This window comes from Peromyscus maniculatus, chromosome 5, assembly GCF_049852395.1.
Source record: "Peromyscus maniculatus bairdii isolate BWxNUB_F1_BW_parent chromosome 5, HU_Pman_BW_mat_3.1, whole genome shotgun sequence".
Taxonomy (NCBI): domain Eukaryota; kingdom Metazoa; phylum Chordata; class Mammalia; order Rodentia; family Cricetidae; genus Peromyscus; species Peromyscus maniculatus.
In genome coordinates, this window is record NC_134856.1 from 126688303 (window position 1) to 126701892 (window position 13590).

Consider the following 13590-nt stretch of genomic DNA (forward strand, 5'->3'; position numbering starts at 1 on the left):
TGACCCTCAACTGTTAACTCACAAGGCCCCGGGCTGGGGAAGAGGTGTGGTGTGAGCCTAAGTAACTCCCACCTCCTGCTTTTGCTGCTGGGCAGGGTCAATGGACATGAAGAATCCCACCCCTGTGTTCTCCCCGAAGCCCTTTCTGGGAACAGGTCTTGTCGCCCTCCCTGTCTGAGCTGCTTGTAACTGGCAAGCCAGCCCTGTCTTAGACTCTCACGTAGTTTTATCACATACACAGACCCCATCAGACTCTTTCCTTTCCCTTCTCAGTCCCAACTTGAAGGCCAGCCCCTCGCTCTTTTTAAAGACAGGATCGAGCCCAGCTTGACCTCAAACTTGCAATCCCCCTGCTTCAGCCCAGCTAGGCTGGCCCCTCTCCAAGACATTACAAATCATCTTGAAGTCCCACAGATGTTTTATGAAAAGGCTACAAGGAAATCTTGCTGAAAACCAAGTGTTTGCAATCTAAAGGGGCTTAAAATGGGAAATAGATGAAGCCCCTTATATTAATACTTCCTAGGAAGAGCCATGTAGCTCTGTAGTCGGGAGGCCATCATTGGTTGGTGAGAGGGACTCTGTCTTGGAAAAAGATCCCAGTTACCCCCGAGAGCTGTCCTGCAGTGGGTCAAAGTACCAATGTCCATGAGCGTCAGGCTGTTTTTCTAACAGGGTCCATCAGCAGGTACAGGAGTATGTTTTCTTTGAAAAGGCAAGTGTGACATGAGTGGATAAGGATTGGTATTGCTGAGTGAGGATTAGTTAGTTGCCGGTGTCTACAGTACCTGCTGCTGTGAGAAAGTTCCAGCCACACCAGCACGTGGGAGATTGCCAGCCCACTTCTAGTCTGGTATTTTAAGGCTGCATTTAAAGTCTGGGAAGTTTGCATTCTGAACCTTTCTCCAATCCCCCCTCCCAAGGCCAGAAGAGTAGTCCTTAGGCCTGTGGAAATGCGAATGGCTTCACTTGGGAGGACTATATGATGGATGCGTTCACTGCTTTCCTCACCGCAATGACCAAATACCCGAAAGAGGCAGCGTAAGGGAGGACGGATGTTTTCTAGCTCAAAGTTGAAGTGATACTGTCCATCATGGTGGGCAAGGATGGGAGTGGCCGGCAGCTGTGGCCACACAGGCTGTGTGCTTACACCTTTGCAAAGCAGGAAATCAGAGAGCATGACTACTCATGCTCCATCTGTTTCCCCCTACCCCCTTTATCCAGTCCAGGTCCCCAGCCCATGGGACGGTGCCCCCCACTTTCAGGTTGGGTCTTCCCTTCTCAGTGAAGCCTCTTCAGAAACACCCTCATGGATACTCCCATAAGTGTTTCCCCTTGGTGATGTAAACATAGGTTGACAAAATTAATCATCACAAAAGTCACTGCACAAGAGGATATTCAATGCAAACAAGATGTGGCACTTGTCTAGAGGACCCCACTTCCTCTCTGTTCCATCCGTGCCAAGTGTCAGCTTCTTTGGAGCATGTGTTTCATATGTAAGCCCTGAAGTCTGTTTAAGGAGCCTAGACTAAGTGGGAAGAAAAGGAAAGCATAAGTCCATTGAAGTGGCCCCGCAGCTGTAAGGAAGGACTGTTCAGACCTGAGCCTTTCCCCAGACTTCTGGTGGCGTGATGAGCTATCCATCCCCTGTCTTTCTTAGGCCTGGCCCCTGTGTTAACACTGCAGCATGCACCACTGTGGGGGACATTGGCCTGAGTGTGTCATAACGTGTCCAGCATGGGGGCTGCTCCAGAATGGTCCTGCCCCGGGCTTTTCTTTTCCCTACTGTGCGCATGCTGGTCAGCACTGTTCTCTGCAAGCCTCGTTGCAGGCTTGTGGTTTTGTGTATCCAAAGGCAGGCCCCTTGCCATCTAGTTCCAGGCAGATGATGGCCAAGCTCTTGCAAAGCCCCAGACACCAGGATCATCTTGAGGCAGAGGCTTCAGAAAAAGAAAACACATTCCCTTTGCTGTAGCCAGTCCGTGATGGGAATGGGCCTAGAGGACCTACTGGAGAGCATTCTTCAGTCCAGGCAGCAAATACAACATGGACAGAGAAGTCCTGTTGTCCATGCACGGGCCTTTCTGTGATGGAGTGTGAGGTATGGTGGCAGAAGTGGCCGTGGTTCTGAGAGCACGAGGCTGCCTGCTCCCATCCCTGTAGACAGGGAAGCAGAGAGAGAAATGTTGCCATTCACCTATTAGAGAGCATCTTCTCGGAAAGGCAAGCACAACCCTGGAGTGGAGGAGCAGGAACTCGGTACCTTTGGTCTCAGCCTGGTGCAATGCGTCTTCCAGTTTCAAGGCACGCCTCAGAATAGCACACCAAGCTGTGTATTTTTCCTATTCGGCCTTTTGAGTTCTCCTAGCCACAAGGACTCTGTCACTGTCGAGTAAGCAGGCAGAGGCCTTGCCCCACTGCACACCAGGAACAGCCCTTCTAGTCTGGTCTACTGAGGTGTCCTACCATGATACTCATTCTGCCCCCAACCCCCAGACTAAAATACAGTACATAGAACCCCAAATCCTTGTGTCAGGAGCCTGTGCTGCCTGATTTTCTGGGATGGGTCCTAATTGGATAGATCAAAAATATAACTAAGAAGGAGATGGAAGCAAAGAGTTCCCATTCTTCCCTGGCTGGGTGAGAACTCAACTATTGCCAGCATTCTTTCTCCCTGGTGCAAGCTCAGCTTTCTTTGTCTTTTTTGTTTTTGTTTTGAGACAGGGTTTCTTTGTGTACCAGCCTTGGCTGTCCTGGAACTCCCTCTGTAGACCAGGCTGTCCTTGAACTCACAGAGAGCCACCTGCTCTGCCTCCCGAGTGCTAGGATTAAGGTTGTGTGCCATCACTGCCCAGCTTCAGCTTTCAATTAGAAGAGCTCCCGAGGCACATGGCTAGAAGCACAGCACACCTGGGGGCTGCTGCTTCTGGGAGGCCTGAGTTTCCTAGGCAACCACTAAGCTACATCTCTCCAAAGCTGAGCCCAACACCAACCTGTGCACAATACTCTCGAGACAGACATGGAGGTGCTTCTTGTGCCAGAGACTTCTCCTCCACAGGTTTTTTAAGAAGCACACACTGGGTGGGTGGGCAACACACTCATCAACTCCAGATCCCTTACCAGTTGGAGCAAAACGGAAGAAAGCGCATTGATAATGCCACCTAAGGTACAAAGCTGGCAATCATTTGAGAAGAACGACCTAGAATGTTGAGCAGATAGGAGATGCGGATTGGGGACATCCATGCCTCATGTGACTCCCCACCACCATTCTCCCCAGGGTGACGTGACATGGTAGAGGTAGTGAAGAGGAACTCACACTGTTTTCTCAGCCACAGCTTTCTCTAGGGACCTGACAGAAGACAGAGACACAAGTTTGCAATTGGCACTGTTATTTTATTATTAGTACGAGTATTATACAATAAACTTGTACTGGTATACAGACGATTTATTTAAAACAATTTTGTTCAAATTTTGAATCAAACATTGTTTTATTATAATAATGAAATAATTTCTACCTAGAAAACCTGCAAGCACCATCAAAGAAAGGGACCATAAAATTCAATAAACAGACTCGAGTGTATCCTACAAATAGACACACCACGATTAGAAAATAGAATATGAATTCTTCCATTTTTTTTAATATTTGTTTTAAAAAAGCTAGTGCAAGTACAACATTTTACACTGGAATTACAGAGTATGCACGCATATGGAAAAGGTCTCCTGTCACAATAAAAGCTCTTAACTATGTATGCACTTAAAAGTTTCTTTTCAATAAGGTGCAAAAAACTTTATTCCCCCTAGTTTTTCACATGGTAGTACCCTCAGCCCAAGTTTTGGTGTCTGCTTCCCCTTGGCCTGTGGGAGGCATACAAATGGAAATTGGAGGGTTTGGGAACCTGATGTGAAAATCTTCACTGGTTCAGATCTCAGGTTCTTTAGGGCCAAGACTCTACTGGTTAGAGATGAAGACTGTCTTACTGAAAGGCCACCACAAATACTGACAGGACTCCACTGCAACCCCCTTTCAGCTGACACCACCTGGGATTACACTTGAGCAGTGCGGGTGGGGGAGGGGGCAGTGGTCACAGAGTAGGACCAGTACCATGGTGGGTTGTCAGGGTTACGCCTCACTGACTCAACAGTTCATCCCACTCTTGGTCTAGAGAATAACTTCAGAGTAGGTGGCTCGTGTAAGAACCAAGAGAAACCTATGCACCATCGTTCTGGGTAGCTGATCTCTCAAGACAACAGTTCTAAACCAGTGTCACCTCAGCTGGGTAGGCTAGGGGACAGTGTGTTATCTCAGCAATGGTTACTGTAAACAGTGCTTCCCACACAGGCCTTCAGATTGGCCATCCAGATAGCAAAGGAGCAAGAAAACACGAGTGGATGGAGTCTCCAAGTGATCTGTAGTGGAAGACTTGAGTCCTTTCAGATAAAAAGTGTTGGGGAGGTTCTTGTAGACTGTTTGTGTAGATGCTACCTATCGGCCAAACACAATTCATGTGAGTACAGGTGAAGCTCCTGTAGGCAGGTGTCAGGAGGTGAAACGCTGAAGCCACTGTCCCCTCTGCCTCTGTCAAGGTGAGTGTCAGCTACCAGAACTTGCACAGCAAGGGAGGGGACGCAAACCCAAATTTAAGACTCAAAGCCAGGGTCCGTTACCGCCCCTAAACTGACCCATTTGAACCACCCAGCTCAACTGTTGAACAGGAATCCAATCTGAGCAACTGCTCTGCCTTCTTCTGGCCTCTACTTGAGAAACATCAAAATGAAAGCCAGTCGTTCAAATTGAAAGTGATGTTTCCCCCCGTGTAATTGAGGTGGGGGGTGGGAGGCAGAAGGAAAGCTCAGCTTTTTCTTTTTCTTTTTGTCCCCACGTGAGTCCTGTCTTACTGGGAAGAGGATCCCTTATAGAAACACTTCATGTTCAGGATTATATTCTTTGGGTTTATAGGAACAGGAAGTGCTGAAATGTCAGACATCATCCAAAGAAAAGAAGTTGCAATGGCTTGAGAAGGGAACTTAGAGAAGTACTTCCGGCCTAGGAATGGACAGTATCCTCAAACAGTGGAATACAGTTTCCCATCCTTCACACAAGAGCCGCATGTAACAAAACAGAACAGTAAGCATAGCTATAGTATAGTTGAAGAGCCTCTGACGTCGTAATTCTTCCAGGCCATAACCATACAAATTTGATCATCAAGACAACAAATGTCTATATACAAGAAAAATAAAACCCCAGAACATGTAACTGTCAACCCTCCTCTGTTTTGTATTTTTTTTTTACACACAAAATATGAAACTCATGGTTCCAACAGATCTGTCTCTTTCAAACACTGAATCATTTCAACATTCATTTTTCTTTTGTGCAATTTTTAAAAAGAAAAATTATCTGTACTCCCCAAAGTGAGTGCCTCAAAAAAAAATCCCCCCCCCCTTTGGCTGCTCAAATTAGGTGTACTTTAAAGAAAATAAAACAAAACAAAAAAACTTCCCACAAGGTATAGTGCTACAAGAAAAAAGCCTACCAGTAAGGTAACATTTGAAGCGAGGTCATCTATGTGAAAGGAATCTCAGCTCCAGAGTAGAGATGTGCAAACTGTTTGGAGTTGCCATAGGAACAGAAACACAGCACTGTCCATGGAAAAGGGAGGAAACCAACCCAACACAATAGGTCATACGTATGTGCTTTATAAAAAAGTAGATTCTCTAGAGTTATTACTCCATTTTTCTTTAAATTCTCTATTTCAGAAATTCTGGGTTCAAAACACAACCGTAGAAGCAAAAGCCTTTGCTCTACTTTTAAAAAATAAAATATAATTCTCTTGCCTTTCATCTCAACTGCCAAAGAAACTGGATTGGGCCCTGGAGACTGAGGCCCTGTATTCCCCTGGAGTCAAAGAGGGGCCAACTAGACTAGGAAATTGGAAGTGCAGAGGGTTTCCAGGAGAGAATGGACCAGTTTGTTGAGCTGCCTGTGTGGCTCAGGAAACAGTTGCCATGCCAACCACCTCAGCTCAAAAAGTCTGGCTTTCTATCCCAAGAGCTCTGCCTCCTCACCCATGTCTGAAATAGGTGGTAGTGTCTTCAAAAGCATCTACAAAATAGGTTTCCTTAGTAGTCACAGATGTTAAAGGGTATTGTCAATTGTTTCCTTAAAAAAAAGAAGGAAGGAAAATCCAAAGCTACGACAAAAACAGATTTTGGCAACATATTTCAGTAAAGATCAAACTATGTGCAAAGAGTGGATTTTCTGATCACTAGGAGCTACTGTTCGTCTTGAACGTGCAGCATTATATTGCAATCTGTGCAGTAGCTAAGGAGCAATCCACACGATGCGGGGAAATCCAAACATTCCTTGAAATTGTACAACCCTACTCCAGAGCAGTCCAAAGTGCTGTTGCTGAACACGTCTGTGTTCCACACACACACCAGCCCCATCCCTGAGTAAGAGGTGTGAAAGGTTCCACCGAGTTCCTTGCAGGGGAGAAGGAAGGATGCTGCCACTTCCTGGTTGGGGTAAGGGGGGGGGGAGGAACCCAACAAGCTCACCTAACAGAAAACATACAAGGTCAGGATTCAGAGTTAAGGACGTTCTGTTACCACCACCACCACCACCACCACCGCAAAAATCAGGCCATCTCAAACTGAGCTGGAAGAATTGAGAAAAGCAAAATGTGACCAACATAGACGATTATCCTGCAAGTCCAAAACAAAACAAAAGAAACTGCAACTTGGATTTCCACTTTTAAAAAGATTTGAGGTAAGTGGCATCCATGGCCTTCTCTCCCCAATCCCTACCCCACCCCTGCTGACCCCAAGGTGGCCCAGACAAACTGAAATAATTCTAAAGTTAAACATTCTAAGGAACAGTCATTTTATATATTTAGAAATCCCTAGAAAGAGAGGTTCTTGTTTGTTGGTTTCTTATTAGTAATATTACTAGGTTTTCTTTTCGCCCTGACTAATTTCTTGGTGATTGTGTTCCATTGTAAACGCAAAAGGCCTGCTGTTATTTGTTTAAAAACGGAAAGCAGGAAAAAGGAGAAGGAAAGACGGCTGTTGGTAAATATTGCCAAGAGGACAGGTAGAGAGGCGCGTGGCCCATCCTTGTACGAAGATGGCACAGCCATCACTGTGCTCCCTACAGAAGAAGGGTGACCGCAGCTGATCCAGGAGCCTCTCAGGCCCCACCAATGTCTGCAAACCAGAGGTGGCTCCTGCCTCCTCCGTGTGCTCTTCCTGTTTGAAGGGACAGCTGTCACAGGCAATGGTGGCTGTGGTCCCCTCCAAAGCCACTGGTGGGCATGCTCAGAACACGCATTGCACATATGCAATCAGTTGTTTGTGCTCAAAGGCAGAGATCGAAGTCTCCAAGACACCGAAGGGACTGAAAAATGGGTTGACTGCAGCCCACGTGGCTCCAGAGCATGTCCTAGGCACTGTCTGCCTCCTTACGGCATTCCAGGCTCACTACAGAGCGGAGCGGAGGGCCTTCCCAGAGTGCAGAGTGATGGGCCTTCGTGGCGCTTCCCTCCGGGCTCCTCAGATGGCTGGCTCTGTGTCCTGGTGACAGACACACAGGTTCCCTACTCCAGTACTCTGCATCCACATTAGGGGAAAGCAAGACGGCTTGCCTCTCCTTGCTCCGTCCCCCCGGCCTTTCCCTGGCCAGCAAGGGGAAGGAAGGTCGATACTCACAGAACAAGGAAGAAGCCAAAAGGGGATGAATTTTAACTAGATAGAGCATTATTGGCACACAAAGTATTGCACATGCTAAGAGTGAGGGAATGAAATGGGACAAATGCTTTAGAAGAACCAATGATTTTTATAATTCTTATACCTGAATTAGAACCACAAAAGTTATGATATTCCTATTGCTCTGAACTGTGTGTTTACCTAGTTTAGTGTTGGTTTAGTGGATACAGTCAGTTCAGTCCTTGAAGTAAGCCAGAAAGTGGTGTCTGTGTTTTCTGAGCTCCCAGGAGCTGGTGTAAATAGTGGCACACAGCACCTCTGTGGCAGCCTCCTATTCCTCTTACCATCAAAGGTTAAAAAAAAAAAAAAAAAACAACAACAAAAACCTACTAAGTGCAAGTGCCCTGAGCAGAATATATGGAAGATTAAGCAAGGTCTCTGAACAGAAACATTAAAGAAAATAAAAAACCACAGCACTAAATAAGCAATGTGACTGCAAGAACAGGCCCACCCAGCTCTGTTAGCATGCCGAGAGGGTAATGGATTTTAGAGGGAGGCCAGCTATTCTGAACCTCCTCAAAGGGTTTTGGTACATCCCAGAGCAAAATCGTTAGTCACAATGAGAGCCACTGTGAATGGAGACTGTACAGCCAATGCCTGGGTTGTATGAGGGAGGAGAGGTCTCTTTTTCTAATTTGAGAAATGGAAGAAGTCCTTTCTGTTTTTTAATGGTTAAAAGGAAAGTCAAATAAGTACTTATTTGGGTTAGTTGCAACCAAGTAAGGATATTTAGAAATGTCTCTCTTATTTATAAAACTTGGTTTAAAGTACTTTAAGATACACTCAGACCCCATACATGATATTTTAATCTCTGGGAATGAAAACTTGTGACTTTATGGAATACCCTTTCTGGGTTTTGTACCAAATATTAAATCTTGGTTTGATTTCAAATAGAAAAAAAAAGTCATTCTGAAAAAAAAATTAACACTTTTTTTTCCCCAGAAACAACAGCAACAAAAAAAACACTTGCTCACATATATAAAATGTCTGTATGGAAAACTCTCAGAGGATCTGAAGAAACTCTCAGATCTGGCTTCTCGTGACGGATGTGGCAGGTGACAAAATGAAGCGGAAAGGAACAGAACCTTCTAAGAGTGGCCTAGGGTCTAGGCAGGTTAGAAAGGAATTTTGCTACATTTATTTATGCTCGATCAACCCCCTCCCCCAAACCTTTCCCACAATGTTATTGGATAAAAACTGCAGGAATATCACACAAATTATAAACTCAAGATGTGCAAATCGCAAAGTTCTTTAGGAGTTCACCCTAAAAACACCGGGCAAAAATGAGTGTCTTTTCTCCCTGTGTTTTCTCAGTCTCTCTGCCAACTCTGCATATGCCTTGAACTCTTTCTCCAACGTCAAAGTGACAAGTGCCCGCATGGTGGTCATCTATTGTCACATACTAGTTCATAATTCACATTCATCCCTTTAAACCAGACAGACTGGAGCTTTTGATTGCTGGCGCATGACGTGAGCAATCCTGCAGAGCCGAAATGTAGTTACAGTGTTGGAAACAAAAAAAAAAAAAAATCAGAAGCAACTTAGGTTTGTCTTTTCTTGCCAAAGAGTTTAAAGTTAGATACAGTACTCGTTGAATGACAGACCAAGATGTTTGGTTAACAAGTCTGCGCAGCATTTTTAACTGCTTAAGAGATAGTAACAGGTGTGCGTCTTCCAGATCTAATTCTTCACGTCACGCGGGGATTGAGGGGGGAAAAAAAGAAAAAAAAAAAAAGCGGCACCGGAGTTGTCCATAGTCATGAACTAGAAAACAGTACTAGATCTAAAAGACGGAGAAGCTGTGGGCTCAGCTCGGAGAGCTGCCTGGCTCTCTCAGGAGGGGGGCCTCTGTTTTCTTCCTGGGAGCAAAAGTCAATGCAAATAACCTGATTGGTTTTCATAACACTGCCGTGGCCAGTGTGGACACTCCTTCTGTCTCCCAGCCCCACTGCCACCTGCCTGACCAGGAGTGACCCGAGCAAGGACTTCCCTGCCCACCATGACACCTGGTGACGTCACTGGACTGGTAAAGCAGAAATGAAATCCCACGTGTGGCAGCTGCTCTTAAAAAAAAAAAATCTCAGTGCAGTCAGGCCCCATGGGGGGAAATATATATATATACGATTAAAAGTTGCTTTTTATTGTAAAATATGTTGGAGAGAACCACATTCTTTGAAACTAGTTTCCCATCTGCCATCTGATAACCTCCCTATGATGCCCTGAAGCTGGGTTCCCGTGGATGACTTTGCATGTAGGAAACCCAGGTCCCCCAATCCCATGCCCAGAGTGAGCAAGCAAGGGAGAGAGGGAGGCAGAGAAAGAGAGACCGTCACTCACCACCATGGCACCCACGCACCCCTTCACAGGGACACACCCAGACACCCTTGCAGGTCACTTCCCACTGAATTTGCTCTTGAAAACCAGTGAGAACTGATGCCCCGTGGCTCTGTGCTGCTGGAGAAGGCAGGTGCTGAGAAAGCCACATTCGGGACCACCTAGGATGCCCGGGAGCTTCACAGCCACGGTTCTGACCACCCTTCACCCGCCAGCTCCTCAACAGACACTTGCAGACAATGCAAATGCACCATTCTCCGGCGACACACCTGTGTGACTCTAATGACAAGGTTAGAACTCAAACCTTAAGTAAGAGGATAACATGTAAATACTGTGTTATTTAGCCTACAGTACAGTAATCTGGATACAGACAGCAAAGGAGGCCCCCCCGGCCTCCGCTGCCGGCACGGTCTCTACTTGCCCACATTAGATCGGCCTTCGATGCAGATTTTAACCTCCTGAGGAATGAGCGAAGGCTTGGGAAGAGTCAAAGGCGGCTCGTCCTCCGACTTCTCCAGTTTGCGGGTCTCCGGCGCCGACCACCTCCTCTTCCTTGGGGCTGTGGGCTTGCTCGGTTCTATTTTGGTGAGGAAAGGTGCTGCAGGCAATCCTATTTTTTCTGGAAACTTCAGTTCACCATTCTCAGAGAGCACCTGGGTGCCTCCCTGGTTGATTCCGTTTTCTTGCTCGGCATATCTGTGTCTGCTGCCCGCTAGGTTGTCGGTCTTTGCGTGTTTCAGCAGGACACTGGCAGGGTCCACGGGCTGGCCCTTTTTAACAGAGCCATTCTTCAGGTTCTTGAGGGTGAGCGAGATGCAGACGTCCCCAACGGAGAGTTTGGAACACGGCAGATCAAAGAGCTGGCTGGTTCGCTCCGGACAGCAGGACGACCAGCCCTGTCCAAACACAAAAAAAGGATACTCTACCAAAACTTCAACACTGACCTGTGGAAACAGAAGCAGAAGGAGAAGGAAGGTAGGAGATATTAGAAAATGGTTCATGTGTCATTTTTGCATGTGACCACACACACACGTGTGTGTGTGTGTGTGTGTGTGTGTGTGTGTGCACAGAGGCCAGGGCTCATAGGTGTGAATTCTTCAGACATCCACTCCCCCCCCCCCCATTGGATAATTGGTCTTCATTAAGTTTTCTTTTAAAAATTACATTGGGGAATTCCATATGTATATATCCACACATATATATTCCACACACATATATAAAACCATATCTACTCCCCATTTCCCCCTTCTAACTCCCCTCACATTCCCCAACATGCTTCCCTTCAAATTTCATGTCTTTTAAGATAACCCATTAAGACCATGCAGTACTCCCTTATGTGCACAGGTGTGGAGCCAGCCACTGGGACGTGGGAACCCCACCAGTGGCCGCACCCTCTAGAGATTCTTCCTACCACAGCAGCCATCCACTGTGGTGGTATTGTGTTTCCCAAAATATTGTGTACTCTAATAAATTTATCTGGGGTCAGAGAACAGACAGCCACTAAATACAAAGGCTAGAAAATGGTGGCACTCACACCTTTAATCCTAGCATTCCAGAGATAGAAATCCCTCTGGATCTCTGTGAGTTCAAGGCCACATTGGAAATAGCCAAGCATGGTGACACACACCTTTAATCCCAGAAAGCCAGCCTTTAATCCCAGGGAGTGGTGGTAGAAAGCAGAAAGATATATAAGGCGTGAGGGCCAGAAACTAGAAGCTTTTGGCTGGTTAAGCATTTGGCCTGGATAAGCTTCAGGCTTTTGAGCAGTAATTCAGCTGAGACGCATTCCGGATGAGGACTCAGAGGCCTCCAGTCTGAGGAGACAAGACCAGCTGAGGATCCAGCGAGAACTTTTAAGAATCCTGCAACAATCCACTACCACAGCAGCCATCCGCTACCACACTGCCAACAGCATAGAGGTCAAAGCGCTGAGAACAAGGGACCGAGTGATCCGCTCTAAACAGGACAGCTATATCAAGCCCCCTCCCCAAGGATCAGGGCGCATCATGGAAGAGGAGGAGGAAAGAATGTAGGAGACAGAGGCCAGGAGTAGTCTGAAGCGCTAGCTTCCAGACAAGATATTGTGATTGCAGCCATCCACTCCCCACCCCCCACCGCCCGGAAATGAGGCCTCTCAATGGCCTGGAGCTCATCAAGTAGGTTGGGCTGGTTGGCCAACGAGCCTTGAGGAACCTGTCTCTGCCTCCCCAGGGCTGGGTTTACAAGTGCATGCCTCTATGCTCAGCTGTTTCACATGGGTCCTCACGCTTGTGCGGAAAGTGCTTTACCCACTGAGCCATCTCCCTAGCAACCCGCGCCCCCCCCCCCCACCTCCACCGTAAGTGTTTTATTTAACATAGACACACAAGGGCTGGATGAGTGTACCAGCCTCTCACCCCTGCAGCAATTCTGTGAAACAAAGGTGCTCACTATTAGAAGCAGTTGTACTCATTATATTCAGACCCCGGCAGAAGCTCAAGAGACAAGTGTCAAGTCCATTTATCATTTAAAATATTTTACTACATACCTGCTCTGTAGAGGGTCACTGACCTACAGCCATGACAAAATGCCTACGTTGAGTTCAATTGTGAGGCTCTGCAGGGGACTCAGAAGCCCAGCTACAGCCATGCTAAATTCTGGCCAGACTAGGATGCCAATAAACTCCATGAAGAGGGTGTATCTGTGTGCCACTGGATTCCTAGCCCTGGAAAGTGGGGGATGAGCACAATGCTTGTAACCAGTGAACTTTTAATGTCCTAAGAATTTGAGGGCACATCATCAATAAGGGCTGGGATAACTAGGGAGGCCTTTCCCAGGACCCTGAAGGATGGGCAATACTGGAGGGATTTTCAGAGTGCACACTGTGGGGACAGATAGTTCAATGCATGGTACAGCCACAATGTCAAGCCTGAGGCTTGACTCAGTCTCTGGGTTCATTCGACCAATGAGTAATGAACTGAACTGAAGCCCAGTTTTGTATGCCAAGGTCTCACACTGTCTACCCCTGAGTTAATCCCACTATGTGGGCTTCTCAAATTACTGGGCTTCATTTCTTTATTGGATCCATAAAACATGTAAATATTTTTAGAAAGAAAAATCACAGTGCATGTTATTTGGAGGGAAATATCATTCCTCTGGGTTATTTTAATCACATTAAGGCTGCTGAAATTTTTCTGATCTCTCTATAATGGTCAGCAGTCAATGCAGTGACTCATTAAACCAGTTCATGTGCTAAGAAGTGTCTAGTGAGTGCTCAGCCTTAAATAGGACATCTGTGTTAACCACCTGCCAAGACTCAGAACATCTCGGAAGAGGGCGGAAAGACTGTAGGAGCTGGAGAATGGGAGGAGTGATGTGCAGTTGCTGTCTCTGGGACATGATATGACCATTGCACCTGCAGGTTCACTGCAGCTATGACCCCCTGCACCAGATCCAGCCAATAAGGTCAGCCAACATTCTAACAGGCAGAACTAATTTGACTTTGTGAGTTACTGAAAG

At 46.6% G+C, this 13590-nt stretch overlaps 1 protein-coding gene across 3 annotated transcripts in view; it reads right to left on the reverse strand.

The window, feature by feature from the left end:
• Positions 1 to 213: 213 nt before the first annotated feature.
• Atxn1 (ataxin 1) overlaps positions 214 to 13590 on the reverse strand; it is a 410907-nt gene continuing 397530 nt past the window's right edge. For all 3 annotated transcript variants that reach the window (XM_006972835.4, XM_076573259.1, XM_076573260.1), the window contains one exon: positions 214 to 11036. In XM_006972835.4, coding sequence (XP_006972897.1) covers positions 10506 to 11036 — 531 coding nt within the window. In that variant the 3' untranslated portion in view covers positions 214 to 10505. The remainder of the gene's footprint in view (positions 11037 to 13590) is intronic.